We start from the raw sequence: 22,298 nt of genomic DNA, 5'->3' as shown, positions 1-22,298 counted from the left end.
GTTGTTGGCAAAGAAAAACAATTATTGAGGAATTATAGCAGGTGGGAAGAAACAAGACATGTGATGGTGAATTCCTTCAAGCTGTGATCCTATGCACACTTATATGTAATAATAATAATAATAATAATAATAATAATAATAATAATAAATATAATATAATATAATATAATAATATAATATAATATAATATAATAATAATTTTTATTTATACCCCGCCCTCCCCAGCCAAGGCCAGGCTCAGGGCGGCTAACAGGCAATAATAAAAACAAGTTGAATACAACTTTAAAACAAGATTAAAATACAACATTAAAATATTGAAACATTAAAATATTAAAATGCAGCCTCATCACAGGAGGAGAAAGGAAAAAGAAAAAAGAAAGAGGGGGAGGGAATCAAATTGGCTCCAAACCAAAGGCCAGGCGGAACAACTCTGTCTTACAGGCCCTGCAGAAAGAAATCAGATCCTGCAGGGCCCTGGTCTCATGAGGCAGAGCGTTCCACCAGGCCGGAGCCAGTGCTGAAAAGGCCCTGGCGCTGGTTGAAGCTAAGCCCCACAGAATTAAAAGGAATGTGCTTGTGCATAGGGCATGTAAACCTCTCTTGGAAGCGTGAGAGAGGCGAGAGGCAAGGTGGGGGCTACAAAAAAAAAGAGCAGTCGGAGTCTGGGTTAAAAGAGAGGCGGAAAGGCATATGAGATAAACTTCACTGATTTCAGTTCACTGATTAGGTAACAGGTGGGAGGTGCTGAAGAAGAGTTGCATTAACTGGAGTTTACTAGCCGAAACATTGGCTACAGGCTTCTAGTTATATTATGATACAGGTCCACACAAAATAAATGAGAAAGAGGTAAAAATCTTTTAAGACTGTAGGTCCTTTAATATACTAAGACTGCTATGTGGCCTGTGGATATCAAGAAAAAGTCCTTAACACAGTTCAGGAATATTTTGTCTACAACACCTACAACATACCTGGAGTCGCAGTAATCAGGTTGTCAGGTTATTTCCCCCCTTACATATAGTTTATCAAGCATTATTCATACCTTAAACAATGGTACGTAGCATCATCTTAAAAAAAAAACAACCCCAAACAATTTCCAGGTAGAAATTATGTCTTAAGAGAGAAAGTTAAGTATTTTACAACTCACCTATCTGTATCTTTATCTTCAGGAAGCATAGGTGGAAGAGGCAGGGGTGGAAGCGTGGAAGTTATTAGTGAAACACTGCGATCCTTTTCCTTAGGTGCTACACTTGGTGGGTGGGGCTTGCTTTTCTCTTTCACGGAAGCAGGTTGCAATGGTGGCTTGGCAGGAGTGGCTTTACTCTCTTTCGCCACCAAAACTTTTTGCTTAGCAGCTTTCTCTACAGTCAAATTGTTTTCCCCCTTTGTCTCCTGAACAGGGACTTTAGCCTTTGCCTTATCATTTTTCAAGACTGTACCACCTGAAGGGGAAGGTACGTGTTCAGTTTTTATCTTCTTCAGTTCCTTCACATTGTTCGCTTGAGGAATGGTCAAGCCAGTGTTTTCAGCGCTTCCCTTTGTAGGTGTAGATGTGTTTGAAGCTTTCGCATTGGCCTTGGCTGCCTCTGCGGCTCTAGCTTTTTTGTTCTTATTCAACTCTGCAGCCAGGCTACTTTTTAGAGTCAGAGTACTAGGAGAAATACTCGACTGCCGACTTCTGGATCTTGATAATCTGTGCCTACTGCGAGATCTTGAGTGCCTTGATGAATAAGGGCTTCTGCTTCTGGATTTTGCTGATCTTCTGTTTAGAAGAGTAAAGATTTAGTCAGTGCCCATTTTTATACTCCACCATCTTTCTCTTTACTGAACAGCTTTTACAACCATACTGAACAGCTTTTACAACCATCTTTCTCTTTACTGAACAGCTTTTACAACCATTTCATTAGTATGTTTAATAGGGACACGGGTGGCGCTGTGGGTTAAAGCCTCAGCGCCTAGGACTTGCCGATCGAAAGGTCGGCGGTTCGAATCCCCGCGGCGGGGTGCGCTCCCGTTGCTCGGTCCCAGCGCCTGCTAACCTAGCAGTTCGAAAGCACCCCCGGGTGCAAGTAGATAAATAGGGACCGCTTACTAGCGGGAAGGTAAACGGCGTTCCGTGTGCTGCGCTGGCTCGCCAGATGCAGCTTGTCACGCTGGCCACGTGACCCGGAAGTGTCTGCGGACAGCGCTGGCTCCCGGCCTATAGAGTGAGATGAGCGCACAACCCTAGAGTCTGGCAAGACTGGCCCGTACGGGCAGGGGTACCTTTACCTTTACCATTAGTATGTTTGCAGGGTAACTGGCTTCTTGGTTAGAACCCTTTAGCACAGCAGGAAATAATGATATATTTTACAACAGAGTTTTCCATCTCTGTTGTAGGCATTGTAAACTTGACTGAACATAAATCGGCTCCACTCTTCATTTTGAGATCAGTGAGGTCAGGATTTAATCCAAGAAAGCTTTAAAATTATTTTTAGTACTAACAGTTTTGACTTTCACTACACCAGTAAGAGAACTTCTATAACATTTTCTCTCAGGCACAAATCAAATCAGGCTAGCTATTTAAATTTTTATGTTAAACCAATCTACTGTGACTTATGTCATCCTTACTGTTGAACTACAATTCCCATCAGCCCCAAACACCAAGGCCAAGGTTGAAGAAGGCTGACTTAAAACTTAAATGTACTTAGAGAATGAACATTTAATATCACACAGTAATAATTAAGCTATATATACACTGTGAGTGCCTTAAGGTAACAGTACATTCAGCTACAAATGTGCATGAAAATTTCACCTGTCAACACTCGTCTGACTTGGAAAAAATAATTCCAACCAAAGGAGTAAAGCAATAAAGCAGTATTTCACAGTGTTTCTCTCACATTTATTTTCTTTATTTTCAGGAGCCCTTTTATGCAAGATGCCACTGAGAAGTATTACCAGCCCTGTATAGGGAAGCTTTTAATGTTTGATGTCTTACTGTGTTTTAATTTGTTGGAAGCCGCCCAGAGTGGCTGGAGCAACACAGTCAGATGGGTGGCATATAAATAATAAATAATAAATTATTGTTATCGTTGTTGTTATTGTTGCTACTACTAGCGTCTCAGGCCAACACTCCTGCACAGTAGAAACTCGGTATAAATTTATATTATTGATATTCAGCTCCTCTATAGGTTTTCACATACCTGCTCTAAAACGGGCATCCCCAAACTCGGCCCTCCAGCTGTTTTGGGACTACAACTCCCATCATCCCTGACCACTGGTCCTGTTAGCTAGGGATGGGAGTTGTAGTCCCAAAACATCTGGAGGGCCGAGTCTGGGGATGCCTGCTCTAAAGGATCAATATCACATGGTTGGCAGGTGGGCAGGACCACCCAACTACCAAACTCACAGCTTTGCAAGTCTCTTTGCTGCTTCCAAAAGCACTGAGTCCAGCATACAGGATCTTTCCAAAGATCAGGAGAACAGCAACTGCTTGCTGTTTGGAAAGAATTGCCTGCATGTAGGACTTTGCTGTGGGCAGCAGATCTTTCCAAATACAGGTGTTTATCTCCTCCTCTCCCAATCCTGACTGGGAGGGGAGAAAAGCAACTGCTTTTTGGAAGATCAGCTGTAGGCAGGAGCCTTATGCTCACATATATATAAGTGATAGACTATCACCTCTAATTATTTGCATATTGTTTTGTGTTGTTAGATTGATAATTATTAACACAAATTAAAAATAAATGAATAAATACCGGTATATCCAGCTTTATAACTGGAGGTCCAAATGGAATCAGTATCAAAAACCTCCTTTCACTAACTGGAACCTCTCCTGGCTATTGTTATCCATGTTCTGATAACCTCCAGATTAAACTACAGCCATTTACTGGATTTCTGCTCACTTGGAAATCTACTTGGAACCTTCAGTTACCCCCAAACATTGCTGTTCACCTAAGCTGGTCAGGCCACTGAGAACATACCTGCTGGTTCTCCAACAGCTTCGCTAGCTGCTGGTTTACTTCTGAAACAATTCAAAATGCCGGTGGCTTATCCTTAAAATCCTATACAGCTTGAGACCTGGGGATCTGAAGAAGGAACCATCTTCTCCCACATGAACCTATCATACAGTAATATTTTCTGAGGTCCTTCTCTGGGTGCCCCATCTTTCGTATGTTAGGAAAGTGCAGACCTTTTCAGCTGTGGCACCCTGTGTTTGGAATATTCCTTATGATGAATTCTGAATCTCTGGCCGAGTGTGGCTTTATCGGCTGTTGTGCTTTTGGGCTGCTTTACTGTAAAAGTTTTACTCTTTACTGTAGTTTGATTTTATAGTTGTTTTTTATTTATTTATTTCTCAGCTGCCTTTAAAACACATGTACTGAAGAGCAACATAAAAATAACTTAAATACCCACCCACTCAGTTCTGACAAAGTTTAAGAAAGATGCAAATTCACACTGATTTACTGAACTTCTGATTTAACTTAAATCTAATTTCCTTCTCCATGGTACTGCTGTCAGTATTGTTATCAGATACACTATTGTGTAATAGTGTAATATTGCACAATGCAACCACTGAAATAATTCTTTAGCATAGGAGTGGGGGGAATTCAGGCACATAAAACTAAAGTGAACACATTTTGACACCATGTTCAATTCCTATCCTGCATACCTTGAATAGCTCAAGGGAAATTCCAATTGTTTCCTTTTCTCGAAGACAATTCAGATGTCCAGACCTGAAATGCTACTAAGCCACCCAAATTACACATGCAAAATCAGAACGAGCAGGAAACAAAATTAAACAACTGTTGTTCTAAAAACTGCTTTCAGTAAAACTTTCAGGATGCTAAACTTCAGTGTTACCTCTACATGCAAATATAAGCTTGTATCCAGAATGGCAGTGAGAAGCCACTCATGCAAAAGGCTTTCCTGACGCTCCTCCCTACTGCACTGTAGAAGTGTCTGTAAAAGCATCTCCTGAAAGGGTGTGTATGTGGAGAGAACGAGACCAGGCTCACCCAAGCTGACTCTGCTCAATTTTCATTTCCCCCGCAGCCCCATAAATATAATCACCAACCCCCCCTTACTGCAATTACTACTTTTTCAAAGTGTCAATACAATTATTAAACATAAACTCAACTGATCTGAAGCTACCCACTGAAAATTAAGTAACTATATGAATTTTCTTTGCTTACTTTCAGTTTTTTATGTTCTCAAATATGAGTAATTCCAATATCATGCAAGTTTGCAATCCCAGAGGCAGCCAAGCATTTTGGACTATTTATGTCAGGAATACAACTGGATCAAAGTAGGAAATTGTATTTGGCCAATGGGCTGGATCTAACTCTGGCCCACTCTTTCTGGGCAATTTTGACAGGTGAGTGGAGCCACACATCTGGCAATCACCTGACATATGCCATCATTTCAAATGAATAATCAGAAGTGCCTCCAAGCACCCTCTAGATTCTTCCTCTTTCTGACTTTGGCTTTACATAAAACCATGACTGCAAAGGAAGATTATTTCCTTGCAGACTCAAGCACTGTGCATCTGAAAGCAAACTCCAAACATGACAGGGATACTACACAAAGGAACTGATCAGGTGTTCAAATTTAGCATTGAAAGCTTCTGGTAAGATAAGTCTGCACCCATGATGTCTGAAGTGGAATCATCCTAGTGGGACTTGTATTTGGCACCCAATCTAAAAGGTGCTGAGTACAAGCCCCGCTTGCAGAACAAAAATCAGGAGTGCACTGATTGTTCCTTTGCAGCCATGGCTAACTACTACACATCTAACATTGCATAATGACAGGTGTGGAGCAGAGGACCCACGGTCTGGAGCAGGGATCAGCAACCTTTTTCAACCATGGGACGGTCCACCGTCCCTCAGACCATGTGGTGGGCCGGACTATTAATTTTTTTGGGGGGGGGGGGGTGAACCAATTCCTATGCCCCACAAATAACCCAGAGATGCATTTTAAATAAAAGGACACATTCTACTCATGTAAAAATATGCTGATTCCCATATGTCTGTGTGCCAGATTGAGAAGGCGATTGGGCCGCAACCAGCCCACAGGCCTTAGGTTGCCTACCCCTGGTCTGGAGGCTCACCACCTGTGATTTATCTGGAGATTAAGAAGTGTGTACTACATTTTTCCTCCAGCACTAGAAACCTGTAAATTTCATGTGTGAAAGGAAGGGGCATTGACACACAAGAGAGAAAGAAAACCACCAAAGGTATAGAACTGACCATGATCCATTTTTAGCTATAATTCCAGAGGTTGAGGATGCTGAGGAACAAAAGTAAGTTTAGTTACACTTTTCAATATAAACATTTTGTTGAAAAGAATAATATGGGAAAATTCAAGGCTATCTTGAAGATTTGGAGAAACTTCTTAACTTTACACGCCTTACAGCAGGAGTTGCAAAGTATGCTGGCTAGGATAGTACAGTGGCACCTCGGGTTAAGAACTTAATTCGTTCTGGAGGCCTGTTCTTAACCTGAAGCACCACTTTAGCTAATGGGGCCTCCCGCTGCCGCTGCACTGCCACGCAATTTCTGTTCTCATCCTGAAGCAAAGTTTTTAACCCGAGGTACTACTTCTGGGTTAGCGGAGTCTGTAACCTGAAGCATCTGTAACCCGAGGTACCACTGTACTATTAGAGCCATATTAGGACACTAACCCAACTTTCTATCAGTGTATACCAACCATGCCAAGTCTATTGTATAATTTACTATTTATCGATTTTATCCGAGCCTTCCTCTCGAAGGAGTCCAAGGTAGCCAAACAACTCAGCAGAATTAAAAACATTCACAAGAAAATTTAAAAGCTATGCACATTCTCCGTCTATAATGCCAATAACTGCAATCCCCACAGAATGGTTCAGCCCCTGCTTCTGCCCAGCAGACAGGCAGTTTCTGACACTGTAACAGTTGTCAGAAAGTGGATTCTTGCTTGTGTACTATGCTTTGCTACTTGTGAACTGTAACCATTAAGCTGTGACCTGCCTTTTTCTCCAGTAAATCTTGTTCCTTCACACATACACAAGCTCCTTTCCAGGCCCCAAAGTTTTGTACTTAGATAACGGCTTGCAATTCTATTCTATAACTATCTACTCTGGAAAAATAAACCTCATCTATTGCCACCCTCCCTCAGAAACATAATAAAAAACTTTGGTTTATCACCTCTGGTTTGACAATAATAATTACCAAAACAGTACAAGTCAAATACTACAAACAGGAGTTTCATCTGAAACTCTCTTCCACTAGTATTTACCATGGCAGAATATTGAGGGGGCGGGGAAAGAGAAAACATGTGTGTGAGTGTGTGATGACATGCACATACATCTTAAATTACTAGCTCCTAAATGATATAACCCTCTCTTGGTGGAGGAAGTAGGGTTTAAGGGGCAAGGAGGGATTTGCAACAAAAAACCTTGAAACTTGTCATCCATGCAGTTGCCCTACTGGCAAGTCCTACCTAATCAGTGTGGAATGGCCGTCATGCCTAAATAACTATGCACCTGAGGTTCAAACATTACAGACAGCTACTATTGTAGCTCTTGCTACATTCCACCCATCCACGAGGTAAAAAGCCAACTGTAGCACAGGGGTGGGGAACCTCTGATCCACAGACCAATCGCACGACAATTTTGCCATGAGGCCATTTTCCTCAAACCACACCCACCCATCAGCTGATGTCACTCTGGAGGACCCTAATCCTTTTCCAGCTGAAAGTGGGGTGCAACTCAGCTTGTTGAGATAAGGGTTCTGCATATGGTTAAACAGATAAAGCAGGAGACCTCCAACTTCCTAAACTGTCTCTGTCCTCAGGTTGCATCTCTCTCACTTCCGCCTCCTCCTCTCACTTCTCCCTTGGACCTGGAGATGAGACATCATCTTGGATCTATCTCCTGACAACAAAGGAACCGGCATGGCTTTCTTGGATCTCTAAACTTGTCACATTAGGTAGAGCCGAAGAACTCTTTCCTACCAACGTATGTATTTTCCAATAATAAACATGGCATAAAGGACTACAATTGGTAGGAGAAGAATGGGGGGGGCGGGGGGGGGGAGAGTGTCTTCCCTTGTGCAAGAAGTGCTTCCACTAGCACAATGCCACCACAGACCACTTTTGAAAACTGATTTGAAAGCTATGAACAGAAGTTATGTGAACCAGCGTCTTAATTGGTGCTAAAACGAGTTAAATGATTCTCTGTATCAAACAGGAGTATGGACTACTGAAAATGTTGACTTCAATTAAGCTGTCATTCCATATGTATACATAGGCAACTCTCCATTTACACAGAGGTTACATTCTGAACCCCTGTCTGCATACCCAAAAGGTTGCCTGTATCAGCTCAGTTGATGGGCTGGAAGAACCTTCCCCTGTTCCCACCTGTCAGCTGTGTGAGAGCCTGTCCCTCTGGCTTGCAAACATGAAGTGACAGATCAACTGCCACAGCAGAGGGGCAGGAAAGGCTCTTCCCCACCCATCAGCTGTGCTAGTGAAGCCATGTGGGTAAATGGGGAGTTGTCTGTACTGTGAAGGAAAAGAGGAATTGAAATTGGTAGTAATGAGCTACAAAAACTAACAAAGACTACAATTCTATAAACACTTACCTGGGAATAAGCTCCATTGAACTCAGTGGGGCTTGCTTTGCATATACAGAATTGCATTGCAGGTCTGCAAACAAAGTAGATGCAAGCCAAGCCCTAAACCAAACAGTAGTCCTCCCTACTACAAGACTGATATATTGTTCATCTAAGTGAAACAGAGAGAGCTCATAAAGTGCTTTTCAAGGGACAAGACAACAGTCATAACAGACAGGATTAGGTCAAGGGAGATTTTTCAAAACCAGAGTAGCTACTGGCAGACATATGTTCCTAGAAAACCTCTTGTCATGTTACCAAGCCCTTATCTCAACCCAAAAAGGTGATGTAGAAAGCACTCCTGCTTTATGTATTGATATAGAAATCAAGCAAAAACTGAGCTGTTCAAAACTGAACAGTAATCAAAACCTTATCTGAAGAATACATCCCAAGTCTTAAAACAATCTTCCCATTTTCTATGAAGAGACAGTCTCAAATTTAACAACTTCAGCAGCCAAAAGCAACCAAGAATTCCATGCAGGTGAGTGAGCTGACTGGCTGAGAAAGCATAGAAAATTCTGTCTTTCCTGTCAGCCCATTTGGTTCCCATGATCACTGCAGAAGGAAAACCCTTTCCTCTATCACAGAAACAGGATAGAAAAGGAGATGTAGATCATGCAGTCATTCCTCCACCAGTCCCCTTGGTAGAAGACAATTTTTATACTATCCTATTAAGAAACTACTTCCTTGGCAACAAAGCCAGAAACATAGGCTAGTAACTTGCAGCCACATTGCGTTGCAGATAACAGTCTGTTTTTACACAGTATAATATTTGAGGAAACACTTCTGTAGTGTACTGAGAAATGCTACCAGTGAAATCCTACACATGTCAACTTGCAAGTAAGCCCCACCAAGTTCAATGTCACTTACTTCCAAAGAATCGTGCATAGGATTGCAGCCTACTTTGTTTAAGCTGTAAAACATTTAGAAGTGAAGAGTTTTTAGCTCAAAACATCTAAAGTTTTTCAGTGTGAAGTGATTTGGTTCTGAAAGGAATTTCACAATACTTTGTGTATGTCACCTGCACTACTCCAGCAGTAACTGATTGTGACTACCCCCAACTTTTAACACAATTTAGAAAGAGACCTGTTTAGAAAATACCTATGGCACTTTGCTATGACCTTAAAAGTTCCATCAATTTAAAGAAATGCCAATTTCGTGTGAAAATTCTGCATTCTCAAACCTGGTAATGGGTTCAAGTCAAAGCTCACCAGCTGAGTTGTATTTCCTAGTATGGTTCCACAACAGAAAGGAAAACGGAGGTGTTTATGTATTTGAAACCACAACTTAAGAGAATTCCCAGCCTATCCCTTTCAGGTCACACTTCTGAACCTTTCCGACGGTAGGATCCCTCCCAACCATCCTCTGTTCTGTCCAGGTGGCCCTGCACCTTACCTGATGGCGGGGCTGTAGGGGCTGCGAGAGCGGCGCCAACTGCTGTAGGGGCTGGGTGAAACATCCCCGCCGCGCTCGTAGGAGCTGTGCCGGCTATAGCTGGGCGAGCGGCGGCGATAAGGGCTGAGAGGCGAGCGGGGGCTGAGCGACTTGCGGCTGCGCTGGCTCTGCGAGGCCCTGTGGCTGGGCGGGCTGTCATCGCGGCTGGGGCTGGGCGAGGACCGCTGCCGCCTGTAGGCCTTCGGCTCGGCCTTGTCCTCCCGGTACGCCTTGGGGGTCTCCTTGTAAGCCGAAGGAGGCTCCTTGGCCGCCTTCGCCTGGCTTCGCGGGGCTTTGCTCTGCCGGTCCTTCCTGCTGCTGCTGCCGCCGCCGCCGCCGCTGCTGGGCGAGACAGCCGAGCCCTTCCTGCGGCCGTCGCTGCCGCCGCCGCTGCTGCTCCGGGGCCCCTCTCGGTCCTGGCCGCCGCTGTGGTTGTGGCGGCTACGGGACTTGGAGGAGGAAGAGGAGGAGGAGGCCTCGGCTCCCCCTACCCGGGCGGCCGCGGCCGCTCCCTCCGGATGCTGCTGCGGCGGCGCTTTGTCCTTGTCCTCCCCCCGCCGGCGGTGCTCCCGGTGGCGCTCCCGGGAGCGCCGGCCGCTGCTGCTGCGGCGCTCCCTCCGCGGCGGCCGCCGGGGGCCCCGCTCCGCCTCGGCGCGGCTGGAGCGCGGCTGGCTGCCGGCGCCTCCGCCCGAGGAGGAGCCCGGGCTCCCCGCGCCGCTCCCCGCCCCGGCCGTCCCGCCGCCCAGCGGCCCCTCCGACTGGGAGCTAACGTCGTCGTACTCCTCGGCCGCCGCTTCCACCAGAGGCCCCAGGCCCGCCCCGCTCCCGCGCCGCTCCGACAGGCCCGCCCCCCCGCGCAACCGGACGCGCCGCCGCTTGTGCCGGGAGCCCGGGCGCCGCTTGCCCCGGGGCCGCTTCCGCTCCCCCCCTTCCCCGCAGCAGGAGGAGCCGGTGGCCGCCAGGAACAGCAGGGACTGCGGCGGCAGCGGCGGCTGCAGGAGCGAGGGCTGCGGCAGTGGCAGCGGCGGCGGCAGCAGCGGGAAGAGCAGCGGAGGGGCCGCCGCGGGCGACGCGGGCAGCGGCTGAGGAGAAGGAGGTTGAGGAGAAGGAGCCGACGAGCCGCGCTTCCGCCGCCGGTGATGCAACCGCTTCTTCTCCGCCGCCGGAGACTCGGAGCCGCCCCAGCCCCGGACGCCGCTCCCGCCTCCGGACGAAGACGCCGCCGCCGCCGCCTCCGAAGTGCTCGGCATCGGGACCGCTCCGGCGAACAGGACTCCGTCAAGGTGCCGAGGGCGAGCCCAGAGCAGGAGCCGCCATGGGATCCGGATCTCTTCGCATGAGGCGCCCCGGCCTCCTCCTCCTCCTCAGAAGCGTCCCCGGCGGCCTCCTGGCGATGCGCGGCGCCTGACGACGCGAACTCTCCGCATTCCCGGCTGGGCCCCGCCGAGTGAGGCCTGGCGCGCCTCTGCCGCCGACAGTCTCCTCAGCCCGCCCCGCACCGGCGCGCAGGATCCCGCCGCCGCCCACGGCTCGCGTCGCTTCACGGCCTAAGCCGGGCAGAAGCGGCTGCCGAACGGTCCCCGTCGCCCGCTTGGCGCTTCCCCCGTCTCCCTCACACTCCCACAGAAAGAGACAGAAGGGGAGACCGGCCCGACTGCGCCTGCGCCGGCGCTGAGGTAAAGACGGGGGCAGGCCTATCTGGAGAGCTCGGCTCGCTTCCCTCAGCACCGAGGGATCTCGCGAGGCTTTGCTCCGCTCCCCCCCTCCTCCCTTCCCCTACTGTACGCAACTTCCGGCCGGCCGCTTCCTCGACCGCATCCTGGATTCCCGAGGTCATAGGGAACTGCCCCCGATGCGGCACTTCCGGTCCCCTGTTGAAACTGGCAGCTCCTCCATGTGCGGGGCAGGAGAGAGAGGGGCGACGCAGGGTGTCAGAAAGCGCTCGAAGTTCTCTGGCTTTTTAGAGCAGCTCAAATGAAGCGATGTAATTAGGTTTTTCTGACAGCCAGATGGGCGGGGTATAAATAATATATTATATTATTACATCTCTCTTTATTTTTTGGTCGAAGCAGTGATTCGACATGAGGGGAAGATGCAGGGATGGAAGGTTCCTCAGCTGTTGATTTTCCATTTTATTTAAAGGCACAGGGGACGTAATTTAAGAATGGCTCTCTATTTATTCCCAGAAACCTTAATACGATACTTATTTCCAAATACCTTGATACAATTGATGGATAACTATTATTTTAATAAATATATTGTCTGTAAACGCAACAAAATTTATATTGCATGTTTCTAGCTTTATTTAAAACTTGATAAAGTGCTTAATCTATAACAGAAATGTATAAAGTTTTTGATAACTTTTATGTCTCCAAACAAATCATATGGCTTTGTTCTTGCATCTTGTTGTTACAAATCACATAAAGAAGCTCCATTATCTTATCTTATATTTGCTGATTTTGTGTTACTCTTATTTAGTTTTGTCATGACTCATGAAGGTCGTCTCCCCAACTCCAGAGTCAGGATTTTTCTGATAGTGAAGGAGGGGTTTTCCAGGTTTCTGCTCTTGCTGCTGTTAATAAATAGGTTACCATTTCTTGATCTTCCCCTGAAGTGATGTTTTTGTGACATCTAAATATTGTAACAATAGGATCCATGGAAAGGTCTTGACCAAGGATGTTATTTATTTGTTAATACTTGACTGCCCAAATAACTTGATAATCAGATAGTCATAAATTATATGATAAGCGTTTGGACCTCTAAAAGGATAAATTTTTTTTGTTAAAGTACTTGGATAGCATCAGACCTGCTATCAGACACAACAACAATAACCTAAAAATAGCTGGAGAAGGGTCATTTGCTTTGTACGAAGAAGATCCCTTGTTCAAATCCTGGTATTGCAAGGTAGGGCTGGGAGACAAGCCTGTCTTAAAATCCTGGAGAATCAATGTAAAGCTAAATGGATTAGATGTGATATAGCAGTGGGGAAATATAGCAATGGGAAGACTGCACCTCCTACATCTATTCTAATAAATGATTGGTGGTCCTTGTAGGTGTTCATGAAACCTTCACTTCACTGCAAGCAAACATACAGGGTTCCAACTAAATTCAGCAATATGCTGATGACACGCAGCTCTGGTTCTCATTTACATCAGCAAGTGTGAAAGTGGGTGTACTGGACCAGTGTCTGGCCTTGATAATGGACTGGATGAGAGCCAATGAACTGAAGCTCAATCCAGATAAGACTGAAACACTGGTGCCCCCCCCCCCAGCTGTGTCACTATCTGGGCAGGGATAGCCTAATTTCTGTTGTTTATGCTCTGGTAACCTCTAGGTTAGATTATTGCAACACATTATACGTAGGGCTGCCTCTGAAGACGGTTTGGAAACTTCAGCTGATGCAGAATTCAGGCGACAAGATGATCTGATCATATAACACGATTCCTGGCCCAACTGCACTGGATGCCAGTCAGTTTCCAGGCTTTAAATGGCTCAGGACTGCAATACTTCCCGGACCGCCTCTCTTCATATACACCAACCTGGACTCTACAATCAAAATCTGAGGCCCTTCTTTGTGTGTCCCCTCCGTGAGAAGCCTGGAAGGTGGCAAGACAAAAACAGGCCTTTTCTGCAGGCTCCCCGTTTGCGGAATGCTGTCCCCAAGAAGGTTCACCTGGTGCCTTCATTACATATCTTTAGGAACCATGCAAAAACAATCCTCTTCTCCCAGGCCTCTGGCTAATTAAACCATCTATATTTTTTTGCAGGAGGTGTTGTTTCGTAGCACACAATTGTTACCCAAGAAGTGGAACCAAATAAGAATGCAGAGTACATTGATTAGGAATTTATCACCCTCTAATGTGTCCCAGCTAACATTAGAAGAATCTTAGCACATCCACAGCCCCATGCAAATTAATACTTTTGTCAGAGACCTGTGAGTATAGGGTGGTATAAAAAAGTCAAAAAATAATGAGATGAAAGAAAATCAGCACAGAGCTTTCTTCCCAGTGCCCGTGGAGCAGAATAATAGTTCTCCAAGACCAATGTTTGCTCTAATTCTGATTTCTCACAATAATAGCACTTTCAAATGCAACACACAAGTGTGATTCTCATTAATTAAATTACCGAAGATCACAGAGTGGTTTACAATATAAAAACACAAGAATACATACCCTAATAACAAATAACAACCCACTAACAGTTTGAAAGACCATAGATTGCTGCCTCCTTTGCTGCCTTCACTGCCAATAGGTAGGCTTGATTATGAGTCTTCACCATGTTCAATTGCATTTGACTGGAGTTTTCCTCCACCCGTGTTCAAGCTGTCTCCTAGCTTGTTTTCTTGCCCTAAGCTCTGGAGTATACCAGGGAGCCAAACAGATTCCACAAAGTGGGAGAGGGTACTGAGGGGTCAGTGGCCTGAGCCATTCAGATGTTCCAGAGGTCAGCCAGGGCTTTGACAGGAGTGCCTGTCATATCAGCTGGAAAATCCCCCAAAGCCATCTGAAAACCCATTAGATCCATCCACCTCTGAGGATGAACCATCAAAAAGGTCCCCTGCCTCTGCAGAGGTGAAAAGGTGCTGAAATCCTAAATCTCAACCGGAAGTGATCTGACCATGACAAGGGACTGGTGTTAATATTACCCACTTTCAGATGACCCTCTTTTTGCCTAGCCCTAGGAAGGAATACACTTTCACTTTGGAGTCAGCTCATAACATGCATATGTTGGAATTTGCTTAACAGAGCATAAGATAGACACAATCAGGCCTGGTATATAACTTTCTAACTTAAGTATTTTCTGGTGCATTTCCCTAGTGCATAGCTATTGCAGGATTATGATGAACAGATGTATCGCGGGCAGGAATGAGAGTGGACAAAAATAGCAGAATTAGGTGTGGTTAGTTTGAGGAGAAATCGTCCACTCAGCAAGCTGGTCAGTGACTGTAAGATGATTCCTGGCTACTCTGCAGTCTCTTGAATCGAGTATCCTTGAAATACAGTATAAAAGATCAAAGTCTAAATTACGTCTCTTCCCAATGTCACTAGGTTCCCAACTTCAAACAGTTTTGTAGAATAGACACACCATGTCTAACACAGTAGAACCCATTTATTTGTAATTTGTCTTGATCTTAAAACTTCAAAAGCACCCTCCCAAAAGGAAGCTATATCCCTGGTGCCCATTATTTACAAGACTCAGGACAGATCCGTCCATGAGGCAAACTGAGGCAGCCGCCTCAGATGGGAGAATCTAAGGGGCACTTCTGTGGGTGCTCCACCACCACCACTGGAGAAGTGGCTGCTTTTGGTGAGATCTCATGAGGCTCTCACAAGATCTTGCAAGACCCCAGAAGCCGCAATTGCCTGACCCCAGTAAGCGAACTTCGGTGGGTGGGGGGAGAGGCAGCAAAAGTGGGGCGGCACCTTCCGGTTTCGCCTCAGGCGGCAAAACTTGATGGGCTGCCCCTGACAGGACAGTATGAGATCTAGAAAAACAAGCTTGTGCTTTCAAAGAAGAGTGAATATTTTACTTTTATTACACTGCAAATTGCTTCAAAAACTCTCAGACATGTTTTGGGTGGTGGGGGAGAGAGAAGGCAATCTTGTTAGATATGAAGAAAGCCATGCAACCATATTCCATATTGCTGTTGCTTTTTCTTCCTGCTTTGATAATAGGCTGTGGTCATTCATGCTCCTAGGAAATCCCTTGCCCCCTCTATGCCCAGATTCTTAGGGTTCTGGCTGAGCTCCCCTAATCATAAGATGAAAAAAATGCACAAATCCCATATAAGGAGGATATAACAAACCAAGTCCCTTCCCCTGTTTTGGGGGCCTAATTTGGCCCCCCAGCTGATTCTATCCAGCCACTGTGGCAATGTATTTATTGAGGTCAAATCGTAAAAAAAGTTCAACAACTTTGGGGTAAAATTGTTTTAAAAAGCACAACAACTACAATCACGCATGTTCACTTCATCATATTTGGCCCCCTTTGGGAAAAAAAAGTTTCCCTTTGAAAAGGCAAACTAAGGCCCACTAAAGGCCTTCTAAATCCGGCCCGCAGATGGTCCAGGAATCAGCATGTTTTTACATGAGTCGAATGTGTACTTTTATTTAAAATGCATCTCTGGGTTATTTGTGGGGCATAGGAATTTGTTCATTCCCCACCCCCCCCGCCGCCGCCAAAAACACATAGACCGGCCCTCCACAAGGTCTGAGGGATAGTGGACCGGCCCCCTGCTGAATAAGTTTGCTGACCCCTGCCTTAGGCTGTAACCCTACACAGTGTCAAGTATACATGCTAACCTAGAAGTTCACTTGAACCTAATAGGCTTACTTCTGAGGAGGAATGTGTAGGACTGCACTTGCAGCAATATTTAGACTCCAAGATCTCACTGCAGGCATTGAGAGGAAATATTCCTCATATGTTGTTATGATAGTAAGTCTGGTAGATCACAACTGTCAACTAATTTCTCACATATATAAGCGTGCCAATTTTCTAAGATTGTCCTGATGAATTAAGGGGAACAATCTTTCTTATTCAGCCAGTGAATTGTTTAAATTACTGTAAACTAGGATGTGGTAAGGCTAACCTCCACACTGACAACAATTTTAAACTTGTAAAACAAGTTTACACATCAGTCATAGGTGAGTTCCCAGCAACATACCGTAAATACTGCCAGTGTTCTTCTGTGTGTAGCCGAATGGGTAACTGATTCAGGCCAGTGCATTGTAGAACAAAGAAACAGGATGCTAATGTTAATTAGGTTAAAGTTTATTAATAAGAAAACTAGAAAATTATGCAAGTTAGATTATATCTTAAGCCTTGCTCAGAGAAATGAAGGGTAGATACAGGTCAATTCAGACTATTCTGGACTGGGTCAATTTGAACATAGGAAGAAAGATTTTTTACTCCTTACATTTTTACTAACTTGGATGTTCAATTATTTTACTGAGATAAGTCTGAGTTATGATACTTAAGGATTTTGTCAAGGTTTCTGTTTTCAGCAAAAATAACGATTTGCCCATTGGAATGAAACATTTGGTACCTGAATAAAAGAGGGTGCAAGGCAGGAGGTTTTTGTTTGTTTTTTTACTAACACCGGATATGACTCAAACACATAGCTGTCAAGCGTCCCTTATTTGGCGGGACAGTCCCTTATCCCAGCGCCATGTCCCGCTGCTGTCCCTTATTGATGATGTCCCTTAAACAAGCTACTGAAGGTAATGGGGCCCTTTCTATGTCCAGCTGTGCTTTGTCAACAACAAATTGTTGCTGTTTTTTTGTGTTGAATATATGCTATATGGTAATTTATGGACCTAATAGGTATCTAAAGCCATTTGCACGCAACAAAATATATATTTTATCAAAGTAATTGTTGATCCCTTATTTTGGCTGCTGATCCCTTATTTTCGAGGCTGCTGGTCCCTTATTTTCAAATCTTTAAGTTGACAGCTATGCTCAAACATTTTGAATCTTTTTGTGGGTCCTTGGTTTATCAAAACGTAATTTTCTAAACCTCAGAGTTGTGAAGAAAGGTTGAAACTTTTTATTAATGTGAGTATTCTAAAACCAGGAAATTGTTTAAAGGGTCGCAAGAACACAAGAAAACCCCTGCTGGTTCAGGCCAAAGGCCCGTCTAGTTTGGGTCTCTGTTGGCACCGTGGCCAACCAGAGGCCCATGGGAAGACCACAAGCAGAACCGGGTCACAGCACTCTGCTGCAACCTTCCAGGAGCTGCAATGGTGGGAACCAGAGGCGAAAGCAGGCTGAGCAATGGATGTGGTTACTTTGTGCAGTAGGCTACATTCCAGCCATGCAAAAACCAGAGGTTTCTCAACACACCCACATCTCTACAGTACATCCTAGCCAGGGAAAAGTACCGTACTCAAGGAGTGTGGCCTGGGGAGAGAGCCCTGAGGACTGGGAAGAAATAAATGGCCTGAGGTTCCTCACTCTGGTTCTATGAGTTAAATGACATCTCTTTTACTAAAGTGCATCAAAGAACATTATTCATTGAAACAAAACTAATTTGTGTTGTTATCTTTTAACTCAAGGTCTTCATAATCTACATTTTAGAAAGCAATCATCTAGAGTGGTTACTTAGCTTGGAGTACACTGCCTAAACTAGCATAACAGGTTCAATATAGCATAAAAAAACAATTTGTTGAGTTGAAAGGTATTATTGTTCCACCTTGTGGAGACTGCCAGTTCATTCATATATTCTGCATTTCCTCCTACAATTCAGAGTGTGGTAAATGAATAATTTTTAAGTAGAGCTCCAAAGCCACACTGTGTTGCTTCTATGCAGTCTTAAATCTTCTGTGGTCAGAAGCAAGTTGCAGGGAGTCCACCCTATGCTTAAATCTTGCATGCAGTTCATCACAATCTATGCACTCCATCATGTAAAAAGTGGCAGATAGGGGAGGTGGGGAATAAAGTTTTATTTTACTTCCTTTATTGTTAGGATCTTACAATTATTTTTTTACATATACTGTGGGCAAGATTTATTAGCATATTTCCCCCACCGCACTAGTCACACCATTTTAAGTGCATTCCAAAAACCTTTACAATGGGCAAGAGTAGAAAGAGTGCTCATCTTGCCCAGTCTTGTTGTCAGCACTTAGAATGCTGAAGAATAAGCTACGTTAATTACACCTTAATCGGTTAACCAGGCATTGACTCATTAAAACATGTATATGTTGGGTGTTGGCCATTGTGATTAAGGAAGTTAAGACAGAGAACTCCGCATAAAATGGAAGATTAAAAATGAATTAGGAAGCAGCTGATGTTTAGGATAGCATGGTTCTGTATATGGTTGTTTTGTTTTAGCTTCTACAGTGACCAAAATCAGATCTCAGGCTGGTTATTTTTTTCAGGAAAGCATGTTGTTTCAATCCAACTCAAGATTCATTCATTCATTCAGTTAAAAACTGTTTCCTTTTGAAAAGCTACAACAGCAATGTCCAATAATGCTCTCCACTCTGCCATAAATTAACCATTTAGTGAAGCCTAGGTGGTTTGCCACTTTAAGACAGAATTGCTGCTTTATACTGCCCCAATTTGAACCTTGTGTATAATCAATGTATTTCAGTTATCAAGGTGTGTGTGTGTGTTGTGCCTCAAATAATTCATTCTTTGGATTATTTAGATTAAAACACTGCTTTCCAGTGTTTACTATTTCTGGGTTAGCGGAGTCTGTAACCTGAAGCATCTGTAACCTGAAGCGTCTGTAACCCGAGGTACCACTGTACTTCTTCAAAACTCCAAATGTGCCCCTGACCTATCTAAATATAGTTGGCGGCTTTTATAATCTTGATGTGCCTCAAAATTATGCCTCAAAACACTGGCATTACACTTTACTGCAATGTCTTCTCATTAATATATGCATTACGCATTTTGTGCTTCCTTCCCATATCCTTTTCTAAAAGCATTAGGTTTCCAGTCCTTCACTTCACATGCTACAATCCTTGCCACATTGGTAGGTTAACTTGTGCATGCCAAGGCCTTGAGGCCTCCATAGAGTCAGGGCTCTTTCATACGATAGCATTGTTCACGGGCCAGAGTCTATAACACATAAACCTCTGGAAAAAATGTGGATGATTCTTTAACCTGAAGTGGTTAAAATGAGAATTCATAAGTTTTCTAGAACAATGAATCACACGTGTCTTTCTCGATCTCTTTTCATAGTTGATCTTCTCCTTCAATCTCAGCAAATCAGTTTTAGATTTCAAATGGTCTGTACAAAAGTTCAAGAGGTTCAGAACACACTCCCCTTTATCTTAAAATATGTTTATTTAAAAGCCCTTCTATAACCCTTAATATTTAAAAATGTATAAATAGTTTACAAAAATAATGAAACAGTATCATAAAAAGTATAGGAAAAGGTTAAACAAATACTAATAACAAGGCCCAATTTGATGGCTCAAGAAAAACCTGGCCAAAAAGATGTGCTTTCACATAAGATGCCTAAAGGAGTGAACAGGTGACACTTTACATATGGCAGAAGAAAGGGCAAGCACATCTACAAGCCAGGCGACCATGCTGTAATTAGTATTCATCTGTCAAGGACAATGAAAACAAGGATGGAATAGATTTCAAAGCCACTTGAGACACATTTATGTTACAATGAAATGGGAATAGATATGGTTATAGTGATGAAGATTAATTACCGTATTTTTCGCTCTATAAGATGCACCAGACCACAAGACACACCTAGTTTTTGGAGGAGGAAAACAACAAAAAAATATTCTGAATCTCAGAAGCCAGAACAGCAATCCCTCTTGCTGTTCTGGCTTCTGGGATAGCTGCGCAGACTGCATTCACTCCATAAGACGCACACACATTTCCCCTTACTTTTTAGGAGAGAAAAAGTGAGTCTTAGAGAGCAAAAAATACGGTACATGCTGGATGAACAGAAGGGGTGGGTTATTGTTTTTTTGTTTTATTATGTATTTTAATATGTATTTTGTGTTCTTATCTGAGATCTACAGAAGAAGGGTGGTATAATAATAATAATAATAATAATAATAATAATAATAATAATAATACCCATATTATAATTGCCTCAATTTATTTGTAAGTCTAAGTTCTTTGTTGGCTTTTATAATTTCCAAAAGCAACTTTGGTCAAATTCCACTGTGCATGTTGTTTCTCCTTTGAACAGCAGAGTCCAATACCATGTTTAATTCACGTCTATTTCAAAATTAGTTTGTCATGTTTGATGCTGTTTGAGAAACAACTCCAAACCTCCCTGGGCATGTGAAACTTTGAACGCAGGTCCAAGTGTGCTTCAGCCATGTTTTGATAAAATGTTATCATGTGTGCTTGCAGTTGAAGAAACAAGAGGTGCTCCCTGTGTTATCCAATCAAACACAATTCATACACTAACTCAGCAGTGAGAATGTTTTTCCGTTTAGTGAAGAACCCAAATTTAAATGACTACAGTAAAGTCAACAGAATGGATTCTTACACTGGCAACAGAACAACATTATTCACTGCACCCAAGGGCAGCAAGGTGGCAGGCAGAGGCTGCATGGTGCACATACAGTGGTACCTCGGGTTAAGAACTTAATTCGTTCTGGAGGTCCGTTCTTAACCTGAAACTGTTCTTAACCTGAGGTACCACTTTAGCTAATGGGGCCTCCCGCTGCCGCCGCACCACCACCGCACGATTTCTGTTCTCATTCTGAAGCAAAGTTCTTAACCGAGGTACTATTTCTGGGTTAGCGGAGTCTGTAACCTGAAGTGTCTGTAACCTGAGGTACCACTGTACAGTCATACCTCGGGATGAATGTGCTTCGGGTTAGGCATTTTTGGGTCGTGCTCCATGGCAACCCGGAAGCAATGGAGCACGTTACTTTTGGGTTTCGATGCACGCGCATGCGCAGACCGTCAAAATGATGTCACGCACATGTGCAGAAGCGCTAAAACGTGACCCGCGCACACGCAGACACGGGTTACATTCGCTTTGGGATGCGAACGGGGCTCCGGAACGGATCCCGTTCGCATCCCGAGGTACCACTGTAGTTCTGTTTGGTCCCTATCTCTCACTATCTGCTACCTGAGGCAACTGCCTCACTCTGCAAAGGCAGCTCTGGCCCTTTTCAACCCAAGCTGGAGCATGTTTCAGAGAAGAAGAGTCAGGACATATTTGTATTAATATGCCATTTGTTCCAACTGCAATATTTGGATTAGCGCGCTGTTTTGGCAAGAACTGAGATGGGAAATGGCCATAGAAGAGTGCAGGGCACAAAGTTCTACAGTGCATCAGATTAGTAATAGGTTACTTTCACACAGCTCTGTGATTACTAATTTGCCCAACAATCACACTTTCAATGCAGACTTCCATTTGTGAAGCATCAGCAATATAATCTCTGTTGTGCAGATTCCTGGACTTTAACAAGTTAGGAAATCCAATTTATATACAGTGGTACCTTGGTTTTCAAATTTAATCTGTTCCGGGAGACTGTTCGACTCCCAGAATGGTTTGCAAACCAAGGCGCGGCTTCCGATTGGTTGCAGGAACTTCCTGCAGGCAATCAGAAGCCATGTAAGCTGCATTGGACGCTCAGCTTCCAAAGAATGTTTGCAAACCAGAACACTCACTTTTGGGTTTGCGACGTTCAGGAGCCAATTTGTTTGACGACTAAGGCATTTGACAACCAAGGTACCACTGTACAGGAAAAACTTAACAGAAGCAATGGTAAAGTCACTCATCTGAAATGAAAGTTTCGTAATTAG

At 44.2% G+C, this 22,298-nt stretch overlaps 1 protein-coding gene across 1 annotated transcript in view; it reads right to left on the bottom strand.

Annotated features, from left to right (window-relative positions):
- Window positions 1-11,880, bottom strand: part of CDK13 (cyclin dependent kinase 13) — a 37,860-nt gene extending 25,980 nt beyond the window's left edge. The window contains exons 1-2 of the mRNA XM_028749819.2: window positions 10,020-11,880; window positions 1,145-1,759 (exon numbers count right to left, since the gene is read on the bottom strand). Of these exons, the coding sequence (XP_028605652.2) occupies window positions 1,145-1,759; window positions 10,020-11,308 (1,904 nt within the window). The 5' untranslated portion in view covers window positions 11,309-11,880. The remainder of the gene's footprint in view (window positions 1-1,144; window positions 1,760-10,019) is intronic.
- Window positions 11,881-22,298: the final 10,418 nt, after the last annotated feature.

Source organism: Podarcis muralis, chromosome 12 (genome assembly GCF_964188315.1).
Source record: "Podarcis muralis chromosome 12, rPodMur119.hap1.1, whole genome shotgun sequence".
NCBI classification, from domain to species: domain Eukaryota; kingdom Metazoa; phylum Chordata; class Lepidosauria; order Squamata; family Lacertidae; genus Podarcis; species Podarcis muralis.
The sequence above is the reverse complement of the archived record's forward strand: the minus strand, read 5'-3'. Positions and strand labels throughout refer to the sequence as shown.